Raw genomic sequence first — 17,896 nt, 5'->3', positions numbered from 1 at the left:
ACTGCTGCTGATGTTTCGTAATTCTCTTTCAACAAGCTGGCGAAGAGCTGCCACAGAGTCGGCCATTTTGGATGTGGACACTGGTCCCCAGTCTTCCTCGGTTAAGTCAACCGAAAGTTGTTCCCAGACCGCTGAATATTAGAGGCACCATTTGTCAAAACAGAGGCACAATAAAAATAACAGTGGCTGAATTTTGGCAGTAATTGCACCTCATACTTAGGAACTCCTCGATCATAATTGGCAATCGCCAATCATTTTCTTTAGAGTCATGCGATTGCGATCTGAAATGAAGTGATGCATCCCAGCGTATCTCATTGGATTGCTCTACCGCAGTTGTGGTCTCATTATTTCAAAGAAGCTGTTACTTGCTTTTTCACGGGCTGCCTTCAAATTCATAATTGATTCTTTGCTTTTTCAGACCTTTTCTCCAGGTCCTTTATCAAGGCTTGAAGACTGCAATTTCAGATTTAACTTCCGAGTGTTTACTCTGGAGATTGCATTGACTGATTCCAGGATAAATCGGGTTTTTACAATTGTTCTTTTGATGCCCGGATAAATGACAATTTGAGCAGGTCTTTGCTCGTTTGGGCGCGGCCCTCTCATACTCGTTGACTTGATATTACAGCCGAGTGCAATTCGCCCCTCAAGGAACTGGATATCGTCGGAAAAACTTTCATAAATAATTTTCACAAGTCTGATGATTCCGAAATTTGCAAATAGTGCAGAGCGGTAAGAAAAATTGACACAACAACTTGGGGACTGTAATCGACAATGGCGCTGGATAAATCGACTATTCGCATACATAGACCCGAAATTGTGAAATTATCGGACTGCCGGTCACAGAGTATTTTGAAAATCCTGTCTGGCTTCCGGACATCTAGACACAGCATAACAATTTTGGTTCCTTTTTTTTTTAAATAACTGGAACTTTTCGGATTTTGACCGTTGTGATTTTGACTGCTCGTGATTGGTTCGATTGACTTTGGCGGGAATTCATTGTTCTATCATGTGATGTGATTGGTCAACTAAAACACAACACAACAGCAACACTTAATTGAAAACAGAAAGTTACAAGATAGGTATATACTTACGCGCAAATACCTAAAGCTAGTCGAGGTGGGTAGGTATGACAATACTAAACGAAATGCAAATAAATTTGGTGTATATGTTACAGGTCAAATTTCAATTCAGGTTAAAAAAATTTTAACCTAGGTTATTTTTTTTTAACTAGGTTAAATCTTTTTTACCTAGGGTCTTTGCATAAGGATACTGTTTCAGTTAGTTTTAAGTAACATTAAGGTTAAGGCTGCTAGATGTATTTCAGTGATTAGGGTTAAGCGCTTATTTCAAATGGTTAGCTTTCATGGAAGGTTAGGGCTACTAGATGTATTTCAGTGATTAGGGTTAAGCCCTTAGTTTAGTGATTAGGGTTAAGTGCTTATTTCAAATGGTTAGCTTTCATGGAAGGTTAGGGCTACTAGATGTATTTCAGTGATTAGGGTTAAGCCGTAAGTTTTAGTGATTAGAGTTAAATGCTCAGTTTGCTTTTGTGTAAGGTTGGGGTTGTTTTGTTTTGGGGTACCCTTAAGCCACATTACATTGATTTTCTTTTCATTGATTTTCCTTTTACTTAAGTAAGGCTATGGACTCATTTAAGTTAAAAGATACCTAGAACAATACAGAGGAATGTGCTACTTAATTAAGAAATTGTCTTGAAGAGTGACAGTAAATTGGACACGAACAATGTTACCGATCTTTTTATTTATAATTCATTTCTTGTTTGCAAGCTGATGAAAAGGCAATCTCCTTGGAGTAATCAAAAACATTACTAGTAGCTGTGCATTTGTTTAAACGATTTGTTGAAATAAAAGTTGAAATTATTCCATGTCTTGTAACAACTTTCGTATAGTTATTTTCAACGTGGAGAACTTTGCCAATGAGGACATTTGGATGAAGAGGCGAGGTCTTATCTACCTTATCAATTTTTATAGCTACAATGTCATCGACTTTAAAGGAAGTTTTTTTACTCCTGGCTTGTTTCATTTTTGCATTATATTGCTCTTGATTTTGATTTACAGTTTTTTGCATCTTTTTTCTTTGCTCCAATTGCTCTTCTAACTGCCTTTTCTGGGATGATGAAGACGGTGTGACAACTGTTGATGTTTCATCATTATCCTCTGTTGAGACACCATTGTTGTCTGTTTCCTTCCATGGTTTTGTTCCAAAGACTGCAACGTATGGAATTTGTTTGGTTGCATCATGTATGGTTATGTTTTTCTTGTAAGCTGCTTCACCCAGTACACTGCACCAACTGTTGAGCTCAGCCTTTTTCTCTCTAAGAATGTTACTTAAGTTTTCTTTGAAAGTATGATTGCCTCGCTCTACCAGCCCCTGTGTAGTGGGCGTTCTTGGAGCACCATGAACTTGTGTAATGGAATTTGTCTCTCAGCAATCTTTCATTTTTTTTGCCTGTAAATTCCTTTCCATTGTCACTATGCAAGGTGTGTGGAAATCCAAACATTAAGAAAACGTTTTGCAGTGCTTGCACAACCTCCTCGCATGTCTTTGACTTCAGTGGAATCAACCAAGAATACTTGCTATAATGATCGTTAATGTGAAGCACCCATTTATGACTTGAAGTACACGAACAAGGCAAATTTCGAAAGTCAGTTAAATCAATTTGGACATGCTTCAGGAAACTATCGGCTGCAATTGGTTTAATAACAGGTTTCTTCATATAGCTTGTCACACTGCGTTGAGATTGATGTAGAGTGCAAAGCGACACAAATAATTCAGTTACCTCTTGGTTAATTCCTGAGTAATGTCCACGCACGTAATGGTCTGTCTTATCCCTGCCACGGTGAGCAATAGCAGAATGTGCATCGGTCAAGATTTTGAAGAGCTCACTTTTTGGAATAACATTTCTTCCATTTTTATCTTGAATTTTTCCCTGATACAGAGTCCACTGTTTACGTTTGACAGTTGCAAACTGTTTCTTTGACATTGACTCGAACGAGTGTTCGTCTTGTCCTAGCCAGATTTTGGCGTTATCGTAGAAGTCGTCGGAAATAAACAATGTTGTTTTGCTTTCTTTTCCCTTGCTTGAAGCTTTTAAGGCGTCCAATTTCTCGTAAAATACCGTTTCATCTGCACACGTGGCGATTTCGAAACGTTTGAGAACAGAAGTCCATGCACAAAGGTAACCGCGCAGGTATGAATAAATTAAAGTTCTGTTCAAGGGGAGTCTGGGACCAATAACTAATCATTACAAAAAATATGTGGTACTTTGCAACGATTGCTTGCGTGGTCAAGTGGATATGAAGAAGGATTACAGAGCGGAAGGTTGAGAGTTCGAATCTCGGTAAGTGCGTTTAAAAAAAAAAAGGAATATTAATTCTACTTGATATTTGAATGTGGGGGTGGTATGGTCACATGTGCCCAGGGGGGGTGGTTACTGAGAACGTCCGGGGTAGGTACCGGGGTAGGATGTGGGAGATAGGAAGGCAGGAGAATACAATTTTTTTTATTCTTTTTCAGAACCCCCCAAAAATACCATGCCCCTATTTTTTTACTACACCCCCAAAAAAGGGAAAGCCCTTTTTTAGACAGTTGATAGGAAAAAATTACCTAGGTTAAAAAAAAAATAACCTAGGTTAATATAAAATTTGCCTAGGTTAAAAAAAAGTACCTAAAGTTAATTTTGACCTGTAACATATACAAATTGACATAATTAACAAAGCAACAGCAGCAGCTGAAATAAAACTTTAATAAGTAGTAAACAAATAAGTAAATATATAGGACAAAAAGGATTCGTAAGCTATATTGTTAGAAATTACAGGATTGTTACAAACTTAGAAGCTTTTCGTTATTTCAAGAATTGAAGAAGGTGTAAGTTGAGCAATTTATTTTTTAAATATTGATTAGTATTTCATTTATTTGTTTTTTGAATAATTTTCTGCTGTCAGACTTTCTAATATTATCCGGTAAAGAATCTCTGGTGTCTTGCCCAACGGTTGAATCATCACCATTACGTCGATGATCACTGCCGTTGTTTGAGTTGGCAAGTGTTGAAGATTCTCTATCCCATCTTCTAGACGTTTAGGTAGAGCTGCTTTCTTGGTTTTCACTAGTGCGCCATCAAACAGTGCCAGCAACCATGGAAGGGGGCCCAGCTCATGGACTAGCAACTGTCTGAGATCCATTTGCCTGCTTTGGCCAATTAAGACTAATCTAGCAAAAAGGTTTCTGTTTGTTCGTAGAATGACAGCCTTTCCTTCTTTTGAGACGGTGGTCTTCTTTTGTTTTTTGTCGTATGGACTTCAAAAGATGTAGCTTTTGTGAAAATAGAAAGGGATGACGCTTCGGCAGTAAACATTCCATGCTTAAAACAAGTTTATTATGAATACATATTCCCAAAAGTAGTGGAAAGGGAATAGTAATTTTTTGATACATTATTACGGTTGACACTTTGTCTCCAAACAAACCCAATTAATGCCTATGAGTGATTTTGAGGGAAAACACAATAGCATCTCGAATTGTACTGACATACCTTGAAAGGCTCCCCTCTGTCTAGATTGTCAAAGAAAGAGGGCTTGGAGAACATGTTCATACATTTCAGGTGGTGCATGCGACCTAACCTAACATAGCTAATTGTGTGTTAGATCACACTTGGTTGTTCTTTGTTCTACTTTTAACCAAAATATGTGATTCCATTTATGAATGAATGTAAGTGTACGCACTCTGGACAGTTGTTTTAGGTTTGTGTCATGTTATTATAATCACTCTGTGCTGGGTGAGTAATATACTGTAGCACTCATTTTCAAAATGGCCTTGGCATGATTTGTTGTTCTTTTAAGAGGAAACAAATAAAATGAAAATAAATGCATTTTCTGTGAGAATCATCTGAGCAATTACACTAAAAAATTATTCTCCAAGGATGGGGGAGGGGGGGGGGGGTTTCTACTTGTCATTTGACAAGGAAGTATAAGAGTGACTGTATTATTGTTAATTTATTTACCAGTGCATGTCATTCATAATTTTGACAAAAAATTGAAAAGGTTTTTTGTCGTAAACTCCCCAGTTTGCATTACGCGTCAGATTTTATGACCATATTTAGAAATAGGGTTTTCAGGTTTTTAGAACACACGTGCTCGTTAAAAGGCACTTGGTTTTGGGTTTTGTACTGTAACACTGCGTTTTTCTTGCATTGGCTGGTTGGCATGAAGACGGAATAAACAGGTTAAACAGTAAACTGGAAAATGGTGAATTTCTTCAGTGCATCAGGGAAATTTCTGCCTTATTCTAACATGTTCCCCACACTGAAAGTTGCGACCCTGCCAGGACACGAATTGGAGATTTCGCCCGAGAACACAGAAAGCGACGACTCTTGGATAATTGTAGATAATTTTCGGTTGAGAACAAGCGACAAGGGAACAGTTCTAATAATTCATTGACAAAAGGTACATTCACACGTTACTAGGTCGTTTTTGAGACTTTAACTTCGGTAGGAAAACACAAGGCGAGTTGTTTATAATCCTCGCAAACACAAGTTTGGTGGGCTCAGATAAGAAAATCAAAATGGCGCTAACATTGAAACACGATCAGTTGTTAGAATTTTCAAATTTGAAGCTGGAGGAAATCTCAAAAACCTGGATGATCATGATGCCCAAAGAGTACTTTGGTTTGACAATTTGGACGAGAGAAAGGTGGTTGAGTATAGCCTTACACGAGTGATCTTTGGTGCAGCACCTAGCCCTTACATTTTGGTGTGACTCTCCAGAAACACTTATTGGCACATCATGAAGAATTTCCAGACATAGCTAAGGTGCTGCTGGATGACACTTACGTTGACGACATACAATATGGGAGCAACAAGGTGGAAGCCCTCACACGGTTTAAGGAGGAAGCAACACAGATCATGCACAAAGGAGGGTTCACACTATACAGTGGCATAGCAATGTACCCAGCCTTGAAAGTACACCTGAGAACAAGGGATCACAGAGAGAGGATCAAAGGGCCAGAATACTACGCACTCAGTGGGACAAGTCGACAGACACGTTGTTGCTAAGTACTTGGATGGGCCTGTGAGTCAAAACCTTCTTGTTTCCAAGTCGAGAATTGCTTCTAAGAACATGTTGATTCCACGCCTAGAACTCACTGCCGCCCTCACTCTTGCCAAGTTGCTGAATCATACCACTAAGGCACTTGACCCCAACACGTTTGTTGAGACCCACACATGGGTGGATAGCACTACTGTACTCTACTGATTGGAAGACAAGGGCAAATGGTCACAGTACGTCGGGAACAGAGTGGCAAAGATACGGGATCTTGGAATCCTTGTGTGGCCTGACGTCCCAACAGCAGAGAATCCTAGTGACTTAGGAACCAGGGGGGTTCCTCCCGCGAGAATTGATCAGTTTTGGCTGAAGGGTCCTAAATGGCTGACCAGCATCGGAGAATGTAGAAGTCAAGGAGACAGCAGAAGCTCAAACTAAAGCATTACCGGAAAAGGATGTTGCAGTTCTCCAAAAACAGGGAAATCAGAGCTCACAAGAAACTTGGACCGAGGAACTTATGCAGAAGCACAAGTACTGGAAGCTTCTAAAGATCACAGCATTCATTAGAAGATTTATTGGCAACTGCTGGAAGGTGGCTCAAACACGTAGCCCCCTTAACCCTTTTGAGATTGAACAAGCTGAGCAGTGGTGGGTCAAGTTAACACAGGCAAAGAACCAAAGTTCCCATCAAGAAGGACTCAGTGGGGATCTGGTGTTGGTATGGGCGAGTCCCAGACTACCACTCGATGTTCCTGGCAAGAAAGCACAGATTGGCAGAGTTGGTCGTGGAACATTGCCACCAGATGAATCTGCATGGGTGAGCTCAGTCCACAATGAACAAGGTGCAAGAGAGGTTTTGGATTCCACAACTGCGACATATTACTAGAAGGCTAAGGTTGAGCTGCAATCACTGCAAGAAGTTCAGAGCAGGGGCATTGTCTGCACCACCGATGGCCGCTCTACCGTCATTTCGAGCAGAGTTTACTGATCCATTTTCTTCAACTGGAGTGGATTTCATTGGTCCATTGTACCACAAGACACAAGGGATTAACCCTGGGAAGGCATATGTAGTCTTATTCATTTGTGCTTGCACTTGTGCCATTCACCTAAGATTGTGCACGGACATGACTGTTGAGCAATTTAAACAAGCATTGAAGGAATTTGTGGCGAGACGAGGTGCCCCACGACTGATAGTGAGCGATAATGCGAAGACGTTCATAGGGACTAAAGGATGGCTCAAGACTCTGCAAGAAGATGAAGATCTGAACTTCTGTGACAAACTTGTCTTTAAAATACTCATGTGGCAAGGTTGGGTTATCTTTGACATACTCCAAAGAGAACATCTCTTAGCCACCCACTATCACCATGGTATTGCGATCGACCTGAAACCCTGGCGTAAGTGCAAATCCATCTTTTGCCAACGAAACTGGCACAACTTGAATTTTGTTTCTTGATAAAAGGGGCATCATTGTACTCCTTGAACTAAAAACCATTTCAGGAAAAGATATCAAATAATCTCGATCAGGCCATTTTCATATATTTAGCCGTGGGTCTTCTTAGATGGCATAGGTAGGGGAATATTGTAGTCTTCCCAGTTGAATTGATGGGATGATCCCCGGCCCTTGCCTAGCATAAGCTTTCCAGTTAAGAGGTTAAACGTCCGCCAATGGCCACTTCACTTTATGGTGTCACAGAAACTCCGTATAAGGGGGTCATGCTCAGTGGCTCCTACCTCAGTAGCAAATTTGAGGACAAGGCGATAGAAAAAATGAGACTTTAGCAGCCGGCCTGAGCACACCACTTCGTCAAGGAGCTTTGCAACTAGATAGGGGTCAATTTCGTATCTGCTGCTGGAATCTGACGTTGTTTCACCTTTTGAAGTGGTGCTAGACTGTGATGTTTCATCCCACCCTTCTTGTTCTGAATCGGTTGAACTGTTACAACAACAGAAATAAAACACAGGTTGAATTATGAGATGTCTTCACTGACACGAAATTGTGGAGTCATTCGTTGTTGCGCAGTAGTCTTTGGTACAAGTGATTTTAAGTTGGATGGGAAAGAACAGTGGGGTTTATTTTTCAAGACCTTTTTTGGGGGAGTGGGTTGCAAGCTTTTTTAATCTTAAATATGATAGCTATCTTAAAGTACACAGAAATAGAATGTAAGAAAGTGTTCGCTCTGTAAATCTCTTTAATAACGTATCTTCAAAAAAATGATATGACAACAGAGCTTTTGCGGAACACTGACAAAATAACTCATCTGGCATTTTTCTTTGACAAAACTGTCCTGCACAAAATAGCATATTAGAAACACTAAACATATACTTTTTTGAAAGCTAGGTCCACATTCATGAAGAGAAATGTCATAACTAGATTTTAGTCACAAAACCGGTGATCATGTAAAACTCTGTCTGGCTATGAAAAATTGTAAGAATTGCTTTACATACAAAACGGAAATCGATCGCAAATTAGTTTGTGTGTGTGAGCCAGGACATTACGGATTTCTGCCCACTTGATGATGGTGCCATTTTCGTTTTTGTCTTTTTCTGTAAGTGGCTGCAACGCCCATTGGCTACATGTTCTGACGGGAACAATAAGCATTAATATACAATAGGGTACTTTATAACTATTAATACCGAAAAATGCGTGAAATTGCAGGTTTATTATTACAATTCTTAGATAACTAAATGTGTGTTTAGGGTCAGTGGTGTGAAGATCCAAGGGAGTTTCGTAAATTGCCACGATCTGTTTCTTAAATCGCGGCGTTTCTGCAAGATTAAATGAGAATCGCAAGAATAAAAAGTTGACCTGCCACCTATTGTCAAAATTATTCGAAAAAAATCAATCAATAAAGACACGCACGTTTGGGCTAAAATTGAAGTTTAATGATAATCTGACCCTGGGCGGGGGGGAGGGTTACAACGGTTGCGACGAGCGAAGAAAGCTACACGAGCGACAGAGAACACGAGGAGATGAAACTAGAGACCTGAAGCAAGTGACGCGATTGATCGAGCAAATAATTAACTTCTTTGATACAATCAAAACAATACAATTATTCGAAAAAATCAATCAATAAAGACACGCACGTTTGGGCTAAAATTGAAGTTTAATGATAATCTGACCCCAAAAATAGCTCAAACGTGGGAAGTTAAAAGAAAATTACAAAGTAAAAAAAAAATGTACGATGGAAAGGATTAAAGAAAAAAAAACAAAAGGGGGGGGTTTAACTAGGAGAACGTTCAGAAGGCAGTCACTGTTTTGAGGGCAACAGCCCAGTGGCCATTATGTCTGCGACCTGGGTACGAGAAGTCTTTGGAAGAGCCAGATAGGCACGAAAAGCGTCGGAACGCCAGTCACCATGGAGTTTGATTAGATGTTCCGGCACACCAGATTGAAAGGCGAATGTAGCGCCGCCACGCCGAAAACTGTGAGGAGAGTAGTTGGCTGGGTCTAGCCCAATTTTGGGAATTAGGCGTTTCAGACCAGCGGTAAACGTAGAGAACGTAATGGGACGATAGCTGGAAGCTGCGGAGAGGCAAAACAGTGGTGCTGATGTTGGAGCGGGAACCAGGGCAAAGAAGTGTACTATGGCGGAGACGGGACAAAGGGCAGATCCGGGGATGCTGGAAAGTGGTATTAGGAGGAGACCTTCTTTGTGTTGCAGAGTTTTCGTCCAACGGATGCACAGAACTGCACCGGTCGTAGTGAACTTGATGTCGTGGGGAGCAAGATGCCGGGTGGGGTCGAAGCACTTGGCTGAGGTGACTGTCAAATTGGATTTGCGTAGGAAAGAGAAGAACGCTGTGCAGAAGAGAGCCCAGATCGCGGCGTGAGAAGGGAGGCTGGTATTTAAGTAACGACGCATCTGCAGAAGGATTTCTGGAGTGATGGGATGTTTCTAGCGAGGCATTGTACCCAAGAGGCGTTTCAATCCACGCTTGGTCAAGGTAACGTCGAAGCTGTCGAACGCGTCAACCGGGAAACCAGTAAACCGGCGAAGAAGCCTGACGGCGTTGAGGTGGTTGAGAATGTATTGGTAAGATGAGGTCTTTCCAGCGAGGAAACATGCGTAGGAGGCCACGGTGTGTGGTGTGGCGGGTAAAGGAGTGACGCGATAATTGGTGCAAAGGTTCAAGAAGGACTTCCACAACGAGTGTAGGTTGCGGACAGTGCCAGGGGTGTAGGCGTGTGCTTGCGTAGAAGATAGGAGGGCTGCTAGGTTGGTAGGCGTGGGAGGCTGGTTGATGTCTATGGAAAGGATAAAAGGAGCAGTTAGCAAACGATTTCAAAGTCAAACAGGCGCGCGGGGCAAGCCAAGTGTGTGGTGAGAGTGTGGGCAGTCAGCTTGTGAAATTGGGCCTCGTGAAAGGGAGACAAGTGCCAGCGGCTGAGGTGGTCTCCCAGGGTATTGTCGTTTCCAGGGATATGCGCAGCAGTTAGCTCGAAATCATGGAGTGCAGATAAGAACCAGATCTCGCGCAAGCAAAGTTGCATGCCGAGTGTTCTTGAGCGGCCAGAGTTAAGTGCGAGCACGCTGTTGTTGTTGTCGCAACGAATAATGAAGCGTTGGCCGCCTAGAGCGGGGCCCCAAAGCTTTAAGGCCACCATGATAGTGAGGAGCTCAAGGATGTTGATGTCGTCACCAAAACGTTGCAGAATTGAGTCCGGGAATGGTGTGTGGAAATACTGGCCATTAAAATACCTGCCGGCACCGGTGTTGCAAGCATCGGTGGAGAGATGCCATGGATCATCGAGCCAGGGGGCCGATTTGATGAGCGACACGCCATTGTGGAGTGGAAGGAAATGACACCACCAGCGGAGGTCTGACCTGTTGTCCTCTGAAAGAAAGCAGAAACGCGAGGCGTGGGACAGATGGAGGGTGTTGGGAAGAGTGGACATGAAGACACGAGCAGGACGGACGCAGGCTGTGACGAAAGGCATAACACCGAGGAGTGACTGCAAGTCATGGCGCGAAATGCGAGTGGAGGAAAACGAGGAAGAGCAACGCTGATGAAGCTCTTGAAGGCGCTCTGGTGTCACGGACATTGACATGGCCAGAGTATCGAGTTGGACGCCTAGGAAAACCATTGACGTTGTCGGCGGGCAGTCTTTGTCGGGCGATGACTGAAGACCCAGGGATGTCAAGAGGTTACCAAGGGCATTGAAAGCTTGGGTGGACATGTCAGGAGTTTCTGCGCCGCCGAAATCGTCGATGTAATTGGTGCAGCTGAACCCGAGGGTTTTGTACAGGTAGGAGACAGCGTTGGTTGTCCGTTGGCACATCATGGCCGAAGAGCGGAGGCCGAAAGGTGGGGCGAGGTCAATGTAGAGGTGATTGTTGAGGCGGAAGCCAAGCAGGTGGGCGTCGTGAGAGTCAATGCGGAGTTGGCGATATGCACGGCCTAAGTCTTTTTTAAAAAGATGGCATCACGCGCCTTTGGAACGGATGATGTCCACGAGTGCGTCAACGCCAGGTAGCCGTAGGACAAAAGGTGTGCCGAGATAAGTGTCTGAAGGAATGCCGCTGTTGACGGAGGAACCGGGGGGAAAGCTGAGGGGTTTTTCCCGAGCGGCTGTGGGCGATTTGAAGGGGACTGGTGACGAGATCGACGCAAAGGGGGTTGGTGATGAAGGGACCGCAAGTTGCCCCGAGATGACACTCTGTATATAAGAAAGAATTGATTGTCTGCGGAGAGGAGAGGGCAGATTCGTGGTTGTGGTGTGATGAAACCGGGAGATCGGCTGCAACGTAGCCGACCAGCCAGCCGAACTCGAGAAAATCACACAGTTCGAGGTCGTAGTAGTTGCGAAGCCGGGAGCGCCATTCCGGGATGGTAAGAGCCGAGGGAACGGGAATTCTCAAGGTGAAAGCGTTGGGACCAGAGTCTCCCCATTTTACTAGGCCCAATTCGATGGAACGCAGAACCTTATAATGATAGGCGCGAACCGCTGACCATTTGTAGCTGCAGGAGAGCACCATTAGATCTTGAAAATGGCTTATGTAGGATTCGTTAAGGGCTAGTTTGTCCTTGTGCTGCTGCATAATGGCAATATAGCCGGCACAAAAAGCGGGAAGGGATAAATCAGAATACAACTGAGGCTCACCTGGAGCGAAGATGTGAGGATAAGGCTGGGGAAAACGGGTCCTCTGTGGAGCCTTGAGATCCCCCATAGATTTAGAAGAATCTTCAGAGGTGGATGGTTTGGAAGCGGGTGGGGAAGCTGAAGTTAGTTTAGCAAGTTCGAGTTGCAGTTCTAGCTTCGGAATCTCGAGTTCGTGCGTCTGTTTTACAAGTGCCAGTCGCTGAAGGTCGCTTGAGCGACCTTGGAGAACTGGGAGAATGGGCCTGTTGGGCGACTGATCCTGAAGTTCCTGTTTTGGTTTGACAGCTTTGCCAAGGTCTTTGCCATCTTTAGTTCGCGGGCGAGAATCGAGGGATGTGTCTTCGCCGGGCGGTGAGAAAGCGGAGAGACGTGCGGCTCGGAGTTGTGGTTCGCGAAGATCAGGGAAAAGGTCGTCGGCTGTGGGAAGTGTTAGAGCTTCGAGGCCTTCCCAGTCGAAATCGGTAGCGAGATGCTTTCTACTGTTGTGCGTTTTCCTCACTGGGTTGTCGGCGGACATGATAAAAGATGCTTGTAAAGGGTTACAATGGTTGTGACGAGCGAAGAAAGCTACACGAGCGACAGAGAACACGAGGAGATGAAACTAGAGACCTGAAGCAAGTGACGCGATCGATCGAGCAAATAGTTAACTTCTTTGATACAATCAAAACAATACCATACTGTTTCTTAGTAAATGTCTGTTTATGAGTACAACTGACCCTGACTACTTCCACTTACTTTTTTCAAAGTAATCCGCGTAGTATATCCGATTGAGGTGGATAGTCATTTTGCAAACATTGCACACCATTTTCATCTCATTGATTAAAGACGCTTGGGGAAATTTCTTTTCAACAATGCTCTCTCTTGCTGTAGGGTTCTGTCTATAAAGGCCTCTGAATTTTGCAAGCGGTTTAAATCTTTCGACCTTCTCTCCAATTCATCATTTTTCCTTGTCCTCTCCTTGACGGAAGCCCTATTTCGGTGAAATGCGGGAAATTTCGCCGTACCTTCTAATAGTCTCCCTTTGACTTCAACTAGATAGGACAAAATAATAATAATAATAATAATTTTAGATTTATTGCCTCTCCTTGCTTAATACCACTCGCAAGGGGGTTTCCGGCATGACAACAACAACAACATAAACCTGCAGTGGCAGTTAGCTCTTGTGTGCCTGTAAATTACGGGAGGCTCTCCCAGCATGCGCATAACAGTTGGAAAGATGCTATAATTATTATTATTATTTTTTTTTTAAAAAACTATACATCATTTTAACGAGCACGATAATCAAGTGCCAGTGTATAAGGTAAAGTGTGATGGCAAGCTAGTTTATAATATCAAAGGCATAGAGAAAATATGTCGTATCTTATTGTCCTACCTATCATCGAGAGACTGCGTGTTAGCAGTTCGCGGATTTCTTGCCACTGCTGCGGTGTATGTGCACTACATCTTTTATCTTTTTTTACGACGTGAATATGTACATCATAGGCTGGAAATTTTCTGAAGATGTCCACTCCAACCATATGCTGCTTCACAAGGTCCGAATGGAGATCACTAAGTGGCACATTTTTATCCAGCCGGAGAATTGTAGTGAACTCCAGAGATGGGGACGCCTTTCCAACTTTAGAAAACTTGAAAGTTCCATCACAGGTGATACTATTGATCTCCGGAACGACGGAAGAAACCTCACTTTCACTACTGTCGTTCACTTTGGTATGTTTGAGGTTTTTTTTCTTTTTTCCTTTCTTTTTGTCTTTCTTTTGATCTCCTGCAAATGAAATTAAAAATACTTTAATTGTTTAGCACCTGTAGGCTGCTGGATAAAAACAGTGTTCTAGCTTTAATTTATTTTGTTTACACTTGATTTTACCCATTGACAAACGTGCATGTACTTATGACCTCACTGCTATCTTGATTACTTGGGAGGATGATTAGGTTTTAGTGCACGCTGACATGTGATTTTCATAATTAAATACCCAGATCTAAAAGCTTCTAGAATATTTCTGGAACAATATACGCTTTTGTGTAAGACAAGCTCCATTAATAACGACTTTCCGGTTATTGATATAAACAGATTTTTTTTAAAACGTACCCTATCAGTAAATCAGTAAATCAGTCAATGATGGCGCACTTAGGGACTTACTGCAAATATGCGGTAATTATTTATTCTATGTATTCTTATTAACCAAGCACGAGGGGTGTACTGGAATAGGATCAGCCCTAGCTCTTGACAAAATGCATAGGGCGCAACGTGATCTATACAGAAAAGAACTGTGGGCGATATCCTCCCAGTACGGTCTTGAGTAACATTGGTTACCAGGAGATTTAAAACACGACTTTATTATCGAATTAGAGCTTTGGGCATGATTAGATACTTTACCTGGTCCGATACTTAAAATCTATATTTAAATTCTATATTTGCGTGGCAATAAAGTGTTCTTAGTGGCTGATTTCAGTTATTGCCCCTATCAGCTGTCTTGGTCCGTAATAATTAAACTTACCGTCTTTACGTTTTTCCTTTTGTTCTTTACGCGACTTCTTTTTCCTCCATTTCACCTTCTTCACCTTCTCACTTTCGCTATCACCCGAACTAGCCTTCTCAGCACTATCCATGTCTGATTTATTTTTGCTCAAACATCGGAGAGTAATAATAATAATAATAGTAATAATTAGTTTTGATCCCTAAAACAATCTCCATCTTTCTCCTACAGTGCGATGCACCTTACAGTGACCACCCAACAAACTTTTTTTTACAAGTTAGCCAATCAAAATATCTTCCTCCTTATTCATAAAATACAAAACAACATGTTTTCAATAATATATGAAAATAAACGTTAAAACGTTAATAAAGTGTTAACTGAGTACATTAGTACAAATGTTTCGGGCTGAGCCCTTCATCAGTGTACCGAAAAAGGTGCGTTGCGCCATCCAAAAAGCTAACCATTAATGTAGTGCGCACATAAAAGAATCCTCATAAATTACATTTAAACCGTAACTGTAAAGCGCGTGCGCGCACACGTGGAATACGTGCACAAGAAGAAGAAATAAAAATAAATATAAAAATAGATACAAGAAACTAAAAGAAATTAAAAGAAATTAAAACTAATGTTAAGTCCGCTTGGCCAAAGTGTGCCAAACGTGAAGATAAGCTTCATTTCCTGCCGCTTTCGATGGAGCTTGTTCCCTGTGCACTGCTTGACGCCGCAGACCATGATATCGTCTATCGAGTGGGAGGTGGAGTTAAAGTGTTCAGCTACGGGAAGCCCAGGACTTCGATTGCAAATACTGTGCAGGTGCTCACTGAAGCGTTCCCGTATGCGCCTTCCAGTCTCTCCGATGTACATGGTGGTACAACGGCGGCAAGTGATACAGTGCAGAACATTCTCAGACTGACAGTTGAAATAGTCGCGGATGGTGTGTGTGCTTTTGGGTCCATGAAGAACAGTCTGAGATGTTATGTACTGGCATGTCTGACAACGGGGACGACGGCAGGGAATGGATCCAGCAGCAGAGGGCGTTGTAGGGTCATCAGTGGAATGCACTAGAATATCTCTGAGATTTCTGTCACGACGATATGAGATGAGGGGCGGCTCAGGGAAGATTCCACATGTTTCAGGGTCCGTCAACAAGATGTTAAAATTGTCCAACAAGATCTTTCTGATTCCAGTGTTGAAAGCATGGTAGGTCAATACGAGAGGCACTCTGCTGTCAGTAGTTTCGCCAAGGCGTGTTGGGTTTAGAGCTGCGTCCCGCAAGATGGTCCCGAGCCTCTGTAGATCGTTGTTCAGGCGCTGCTCCGGATAGCCCCATTTTGAGAAAAAGCTTCTTATCTCCTCCGCTTTGTTATTGAAGTCGTCGTCATTAGAACAGATCCGTCAGAGACGGAGAAACTGGCTGTAAGGGATTGCCTGTTTGCACTGTTGTGGGTGGAATGATGTGTGGTGAAGATAGTTATGTGTGTCAGTCTCCTTGTAGTATACCGACGTTTGTATCCCTCTGCCATTAATAGACAACTTGATGTCAAGGAACGGCAGCTCCAGTTCACTAATGGTAAATGTGAACTGGAGAGCTGAATGAAAATTACAGACGTAATTGATGAACTGCTCCAACTCCAGGCGAGTGCACTGAGCAACCCAACTACGTCATCAATGTAGCGCTTGTGTAACTGGGGAAGAAAGCCAGTGTAGTTTGCATAGATCTGTTCTTCAACGAACCCGACAAATAGACAAGCATAGCTTGGACCCATCTTGGTACCCATGGCCACTCCACCAGTCTGACGATAGTGTTGCCCATTAAAAGAGAATGCGTTGAGAGTCAGCACAAGCTCAGCCAGACGGGTCAGTGTGTGCGTCAGTGGTTCCTTGTTGGTCTGTTGGTCCAGGAAATGAGCGAGAGCTTCAAGTCCACCATCATTAGGGATGACAGTATATAGGGCCTTAATGTCCATGGTGAACAGAAAACGAGAACGAGCGTCCAAATCATCAAAACTGAATGAATCAAAAACACGAAGAGCGTGGTTGGTATCCTTGATATAAGTAGGAAGGTTTCTGACAAATGGAGCCATTACCTCGTCAAGGTACGCTGAAATGTTCTCTGTAGGACAACTGCATGCAGAAACAATTGAACGCCCAGGGTTACCCGGCTTGTGGATTTTAGGTAACATGTAAAATCGCGAAGTACGTGGGGTTGTGACCACAAGGTGTTGAGCCATCGGTGGTAGCTCACAAGTGGCGACCATGTCCTTCAGGGTGTCCTTAACGATTTTTTGATAATCTTGTGTTGGATCTGCTTCAAGACGTTGATAAAATCGATCATCAGATAGTTGGCAATTGGCTTCCTGAATGTACAAGTCGCGCGACCAGACAACCACTGCACCCCCTTTATCTGCAGGTTTAACTATTATGTCACTGCGTCCTCTTAGTTTTCGTATGGCTTGCTGTTCTTCTTGTGATAAATTAGTTATGTTGGTATGCCTCGTGTAATTTTGTGCGGAAATACCACGGCGGCAGTGATAAATGTAGTGATCCAGCGCAGAGAATTTTCCATTAAGGGGGGTCCATGTTGAGATCTTCTTATTAAACTTACTGAATGGATCATCAGCATCGGGCTCTTGGTTTACTTCCTCCCTGTCATGGAAATGGGCTTTGAGGCGCAGACGGCGGAAGTGCCTCTCACAGTCGGCTCTAACCTCGTATTCATCGGTCGTATTGTTCACAGGAACAAATGTAAGACCCTTGCTAAGCACCGAGGTCTCAGCATTGTTGAGAGTAAGGTCACCAGGAATGGTGACTACCGTTCTTGTGAGGGTAGGAGCTTGATCGGCAGTACTGTAGTTAAACGGCACCTCATCACGTTAAGAAGCAAATTTGGCGTCCTTGATTGATTTAATCTCGTGATGTAATTCAGAGTCTTTTCCAATATCAAGGTCAAGGCTCGGTTGTATTCAGCTGAAGCGCAATAATTTGTTGTTGCATCACTTGTCTGTTGGACTTTGCAAGGAGGCGTGACCATTAATCAAATTAACGTATCCTGATAGGCTAACTTGTAAAAAAAATTTGTTTCCTGTCCCCGATAAGGCGCTACGCACTGTAATTTGACAGATCAAAAATAAATCTTTCTGGTTGTGAAATTAATAGGTTTAATTTTTTTCAATTGTGCTAAGCCACAGCATGACACGACAGCAGACTAACTGACACTGAAAGAGTTACAAAGGGGGCCGTTCATCCACTGAGCTCCCTCGTG

The 17,896-nt window shown here is 42.9% G+C and overlaps 2 protein-coding genes and 2 pseudogenes across 2 annotated transcripts; 1 reads left to right on the top strand and 3 right to left on the bottom strand.

The window, feature by feature from the left end:
- Positions 1-1,741: 1,741 nt before the first annotated feature.
- Positions 1,742-4,202, bottom strand: LOC146471062 (uncharacterized; annotated as a pseudogene).
- Positions 4,203-7,006: 2,804 nt separating this feature from the next.
- LOC146471061 (uncharacterized) lies at positions 7,007-7,510 on the top strand. Its single transcript, XM_085121211.1, has one exon. It carries the CDS (start codon positions 7,007-7,009, stop codon positions 7,508-7,510), a length of 504 nt encoding a protein of 167 aa, XP_084977337.1.
- Positions 7,511-10,327: 2,817 nt separating this feature from the next.
- Positions 10,328-11,338, bottom strand: LOC146471060 (uncharacterized). Its single transcript, XM_085121210.1, has one exon. It carries the CDS (start codon positions 11,336-11,338, stop codon positions 10,328-10,330), a length of 1,011 nt encoding a protein of 336 aa, XP_084977336.1.
- Positions 11,339-15,240: 3,902 nt separating this feature from the next.
- Positions 15,241-16,412, bottom strand: LOC146471059 (uncharacterized; annotated as a pseudogene).
- Positions 16,413-17,896: the final 1,484 nt, after the last annotated feature.

The sequence above is a fragment of the Pavona decussata genome, unplaced genomic scaffold (assembly GCF_977016875.1).
Source record: "Pavona decussata unplaced genomic scaffold, jaPavDecu1.1 SCAFFOLD_106, whole genome shotgun sequence".
In the NCBI taxonomy this organism is placed as follows: domain Eukaryota; kingdom Metazoa; phylum Cnidaria; class Anthozoa; order Scleractinia; family Agariciidae; genus Pavona; species Pavona decussata.
Note: the sequence above shows the minus strand (reverse complement) of the source record. Positions and strands in the feature narration are given on the sequence as shown.

Excerpts from the sequence above, each read along its gene's own strand:
- LOC146471061 (XM_085121211.1), top strand. The coding sequence starts at position 7,007 with ATGGCCGCTCTACCGTCATTTCGAGCAGAGTTTACTGATCCATTTTCT.
- LOC146471060 (XM_085121210.1), bottom strand. The coding sequence starts at position 11,338 with ATGTGCCAACGGACAACCAACGCTGTCTCCTACCTGTACAAAACCCTC.